The sequence below is a fragment of the Perissodus microlepis genome, chromosome 16, assembly GCF_051167445.1.
Source record: "Perissodus microlepis isolate ML-2025 ecotype Zambia chromosome 16, ASM5116744v1, whole genome shotgun sequence".
Lineage (NCBI taxonomy): Eukaryota > Metazoa > Chordata > Actinopteri > Cichliformes > Cichlidae > Perissodus > Perissodus microlepis.
Genome location: NC_140476.1, coordinates 31,051,230 through 31,056,710, shown reverse-complemented (window position 1 = coordinate 31,056,710; position 5,481 = coordinate 31,051,230). Strand labels below are relative to the sequence as shown.

At 44.7% G+C, this 5,481-nt stretch overlaps 1 protein-coding gene across 1 annotated transcript; it reads right to left on the bottom strand.

Annotated features, from left to right (window-relative positions):
• Positions 1–490: 490 nt before the first annotated feature.
• On the bottom strand, positions 491–3,039 carry gdf3 (growth differentiation factor 3). Its single transcript, XM_084908406.1, has 2 exons — positions 2,525–3,039; positions 491–1,678 (listed from the first exon to the last, which is right to left on the bottom strand). Exons 1-2 carry the CDS (start codon positions 2,799–2,801, stop codon positions 825–827), a joined length of 1,131 nt encoding a protein of 376 aa, XP_084764532.1. The 5' UTR covers positions 2,802–3,039; the 3' UTR covers positions 491–824.
• Between the last annotated feature and the right edge of the window lie 2,442 nt (positions 3,040–5,481).

Here is a 5,481-nt window from a genome sequence, read left to right as displayed (position 1 = left end):
TTTAAGTACTTGAGTCATACAGTGAGTACTTACACATAATCAGGTGAATTTTATTGTATTTTTTCCTGTTGTTTTGGAGGGTTTCTCATTTGGTAACATGAAAACTAAATATTTTCTTCTTACAACAGAACTGCATTAGTCACGTATGTGTAGCCTCTTTTATGTCATCCTTTAATGTATTGTTGTTGGTATAATATTCTAGTGCTTTCATTGATTCGTTACACGGGAACACTGGAAGAAGGGGGGGGAGTCTTCAAGCCTTTTAAAGATTAAAGAAAACCTGCTGTATAAAAGAAACATTACCAAAACCCAGTGAGAGCATCAGAAGAACATTCTGAGCCAGGCTTCTTCTTCACACCACAAACTCTCTGTATCTCTCACTAATTACTCCAACCCGTCAGCCTCTCCTGGCGCTGTCGTCATGGCAACCCCAGCGGTTTGGCTCGCCGATTGAGGGAAGGGGGGGGGGGGTGCTGTTATCAGGCAAGAAGGTGAGATAAGAGAGTTTATTTCCATTGAAGCAGATAAAGGAGTGGATGATCTTTGCAAACATTTAAACCACAGGGAAGCTCTAAAGATGTGTAAGGGCTGAGCTGCTCTTTGACAAACAAACAAAAGACAAACAAAAGCTTTCAATAAGAGCAAATAGGTTAAATTCTTTAAAAATTACTGTCTGCAAACATATTCCATTACATATTGAAAAACAATCGTTTTAACAAATTGCAGTAACAACAATTCTAGACTCGCATCACTGGACAAAGCAGCTGAATGAATCAGAGGATAATATCTGGTGACCGGAGGCCAATCAGAAGCGTCCAGCATCTTCAGCGACACCCGCATTCATCCACCACCATGTCCTGGTAATGCTGAAGCACCACATTGTCATTGTTGTCGTAGTAGAGCATGGAGATCGAGGAGAGACGGATGGGGACGCAGCAGGGCTGTGGCGTGTTCTCTGGATCCAAGGAATGCACCAGGGTCTGCAGGATGGCATGGTTGGTGCCGTTCAGGCTCTCACTGAGCGGGAACGGACACTCCCCGTGGCAGTAGTTGGCCATGAAGCCCTGCGGGGCGATGACCCAGTCCTGCCAGCCGACATCTTTAAAACTGATGTAGAGGCGGCGAGCTTTACACACATTGCTGGGTGTCACGGGGATGTGGATGGCACTTCTCCTCTGTCTGGACCGACACCGATTTGGGTTGAGGGACACAGCCACTAGTGAGGCCTGAACCAACGGGAAGGTGAAGTCTTGTTCCAGCGGGAGAGAGTTACCGGGGTAAAACGGAAAGAACTGTTCCGGGTCTGGTCCGAGAGGGAGCAACTCTAAAATTAAGCCGTAGTTAGACCCCGGTTTGCGCCAGCTCTCTGCCACCGCTGTGAGATCCATGGTGATGGAGGTGGACTCGGGCTGCAGCTGGACCGACTGGGACAGCAGGAGTCTGCGGTTCGCCTTAGGATTAGTTCCCTTCAAAGTTGATCGGATCACTTTATAAAGAGAGGCACTAATGGCCTGGGACCCTTGCAGCAGCTGCACGGGACTGAGGGGCTTCCAGTGGAGCTTGATTTCCAGCTGAGCCAGAGATAGCATATCCACAGGCTGCAGGATGGACATGTTGAAGAAAAGATGCTTCTCCAGGCAAGCCTGACAGCTGCTGCTCCAGCCAGACACCATCCTGCCTGCAAAACATCCGCCAAGACAGCAAGATTAACAAGGAACTTACAGTTTTTCCAGGAGTCAAGAGCAGAGTATAAGTCAGAGCAAAGAATGTGCATTTTGTTTATGCAACGGAGCTCAGTCTTCGCATCAATAAATTACAGCTTCTGTCTCTTACCAGCATGAAATGCTTGTAATTATTTCACCTTTTGTATCTGAATCAGCTTTAATGAATAAATATGTGCCTAGCTTTGCAGAGACATGGAATATAGCTTGGCTATTGGCTATTAAAAGGCCAGATATGCTTTTTTTAAGGCTTAAATGGGGGGGGGGGGAGGAGGAGACTAAGTTCTAACATTAGAAAAATCTGCCATTTTCCCCCCTAGACGCCAGAAAGTTCTGAAAGCTATTGGCAAACCTGGAAGGAATGTTAGTAAATTATATCAGAGCTAATCAATATTTCCATCTGTTTTTTCATCATTTTTCTTTTAAAATGTAAATCTAAATAACGAGTTCGTGCCACCACATAACTGTCCCTGATACTCACACAAACACTCACTGTTGTGATCTCAGCCATCAGCAGCACTGCATCCTCCTCTGGCAGCATACTGCACACTAACAGGCTGACAGCCATGGACGATGTTCAATATTAAATCTCTTAATAGGCTTTAAATCAATTACACGTGGCAGTCAACACAAAGGTTTCAGACATTTTCCATAGTGTCAGTGGGCTACATAGTAAACTTAAAGGATAGAAACAAAGTATCGATCAACCAATACCAGCGTTCGCATCGATACTATCGATAGTTCTAGTGCTTTAGCTCCAGCATCCTATGTTTTGACTAACATCAGCTTCTCCAAGTAGCTACCTTGGTCTTGGACGTATCTGACGATGTTGCCGCGGACGCCATACTCGGACACCGTGCAGGGCTGGCTCTCCGGAGCCTGGAGCTTCTCGGCCCTCCGGAACATCCTCCAGAGAGCGGAGGGGACATGGCGCCGGGGCTGGAGGCTCCCTGCAGGCCTCGGCCTCTCGGAGAGCCCCAGGGACCTCAGGAGGAGCTGCTCCTGCCTGTTTGTGTCCCCCACGGGTGAAAGGGCACACGCGCCGAGAAAACATACCGCCAGCAGCAACACAGCAGTCATGCCCGGACTTTCGGTTGATTTTGGACTCGGCAGCTCCAGAGCGTCTTCACCTGTAACTTTTAGTTTAACCTCACAGAGATCCCGGCGCGAAGCTGCGTAATCATGTTAATGAGAAGCGGGCGAAGATAAGCGGGGGAGGAGGGCTGAGCTCAGGACAGGTCCCCTAAAATAACAATGACATTCCTGAATGAAGTCACCAAGCAGTCTGGAAACATCGCACTGTTTACACTGTAAAATCAGCTTTTATTATATCCTCCATCCTGTTTATAGGCTCAGACTCACATGCTCTCTGAGTCAAATTCACCAGGTAATTTGACTTACAGGTGATTGTTTTTTTAAACACCAATACATGTTGAATGTAGAAGCTTCCAGAAACATGATCATCTCAATCCTCAAGTCCCCTCTTCTGTCATTGTTGGTCTCTGTTGGTCTTTTAAAAACCGAGTTTTAAAAGTCCTGATGTGTGTGTCTTGTTTTATATGATCTGTGAGTCGAACCTCACTGTAAACGGAGGTCAATATAAGCTCAACAATTAATTCTGGGCCCCCAGGGGACTCTCTTGGAGGATGACCCGGCCACCCTGTGAAAGGTCTTTTACTGCGCCAGTGCGGTGATGTCAAACAGAGGCTTTATCTCAGTGAAAACACTGGTAACACCTGGATGTGTCTGCCAGATAAGAAGGGACAGCAGTAACAGGCCGGTTTATTCAACAGCGTTTAAGCTGAATTGTGCTCAAAGGGTGAGACTATAGCGCCATCTAGCGCCCGTTGAGGGTATGAACTTCTCATGATCTCTCATAATGCGACTGACTTCTCGAACTGCTTCATATAAAGACTTCTTACAGAACTGAAGTGATAAAATTGTTCATGAGAAGAAAACATTCCAACATATTCTCATTTTAAATATATTATGTTCCCTCTGTGAACCCTCAGAGTGGTTCTTCTTATTAATCTGCTATGAAAATAGGAAACAGATGCAGTGATTTTATTGAAATGTACACATACATGAATGGAAATACAGAAATGGAGTTTGAACATCAATATTTGGTATGATCACCTTTATTCTTAGACTTCCTGAGGTCTCGTACGCCAGTGTTTTTATAAGCATCTTCAGGAATAGTTCTCCAGGCTTCTTGATGTTGGCTGCCTTTTGTCCTGTTCTCTGTCAAGATGATTCCACACTGCTTCAGTAATGTTGCAGCTCAGGGATCAGTGACATGCTGAAAACTGAAGGCAGTCCCAGTCAGATGGTATTGCATGGTGGATCCAAACCTAATGGTACTTTGTATTTCTGCATTTGTAATTTCATAAATTTTGACAAGATTTCAACACCACTGGTGGAAATGCAGCCCCAAACCATGACTGAGCCACCACCATGTTTTACATATGGCTGCAGACACTCACAGTTGCACCTCTCTCCTGAACTCCTCTGTACCTATTGTCACGGATTTTCACCCCAGTTCTTGTGTAATTTGGGATACCCCAGCTTTTTCTCCCGTTTCCTTTGCTGGATTGTTTCCTAATTCCTAAGGATGTGGCTTTCAGGTCCTATTAATCTGCTGTGGATATTTATTTAGGTCTGCCACTCTTTTTGTCCTCCACTTGTCCATGTCCTCATTGACATCAGCTTGTAATAAAAGGAGAAAATCACTTTGGTATTCAAGTGATCAGTGTATTCTCTGTAAACCTTTGGCTCACAATCAGTACTTTTAATATATTTATATTATTAATTGAAACTTTGGCCATGTTTAAAGTATCCAGCTCAGTGTTTGCAGGCCAGTGTTGCCCTTAAATGGTTCTCAAACTGCAGAGCAGGACTCAAAGCAGAGGCACGGCTGGTGGGCCATGGATCATCTTCGTACAGCAACTGCTTTTAGAGGTTACACAGCTGATCACCTGTCACTTTAACCCCAGCAACCTCTTCTGTCACAGAAACCATCTGCATGTCCTCGTTTACCCTCTTCATCAGTGGTCCCCAACCTTTTTTGCACCTCGGACTGGTTTATTTCCAGCAATATTTTCACAGACCGGCCTTTAAGGTGTTGCGGATAAATTCAACAAAATAAAACCAGTACCAAAAAAAAAAAGAAAATTTATTCATAACGTGGGAAAAGACCCAGGGAAACCGAGTTAACAGTAAAAATGATTTAATAAAAACAACGCTAAAAACCGCTAAAAAAAAAAAAAATTCACACCCTAGACTCAACTCTTGCGGCGCGGTACCAAACCGGTCCGTGGCCCGGGGATTGGGGACCGCTGGTCTACATCTCCCTGGTAAATCTACTATCCACCTCGTCTTTAAATTTGTCTTCAATCTGCTCAATCAGAGTCATCCCCTCTCATATACTCATTCTCAGTCTTGCCCATTTTGGTCACAAATGACGACTCAGCCACCTCCATCTTCAGTCGCTCCACCGTCCCCCTCCACCCGGCCAGGACTCTCTTCATTGTCCATTGCTTCCCATAGTTGACCTAGGGTATTTAAACTCATCCACTTTCACTGCCTCTGCTCCTTACAGCTTCACTGTTACACCTCCCTCCATTCCATTCTTACTTTTACTTTACTAAAACTCATTTTGCATCTTTTTGTACTTTCAATAAATTCTTAGTAAGAAACCAAAAAAACTTTTTTCCCCTTCCACAAAAATCACTTGATTAATAACAACAGTCAACATGGAACA

What these genes read in the sequence shown, in the direction of transcription:
- gdf3 (XM_084908406.1), bottom strand. Translation starts at nt 2,801, where the DNA reads ATGACTGCTGTGTTGCTGCTGGCGGTATGTTTTCTCGGCGCGTGTGCC. An exon ending in CAGATACGTCCAAGACCAAG is followed by an intron (nt 1,679 to 2,524) that starts GTAGCTACTTGG and finishes GATGTTTTGCAG; the next exon opens with GCAGGATGGTGTCTGGCTGG.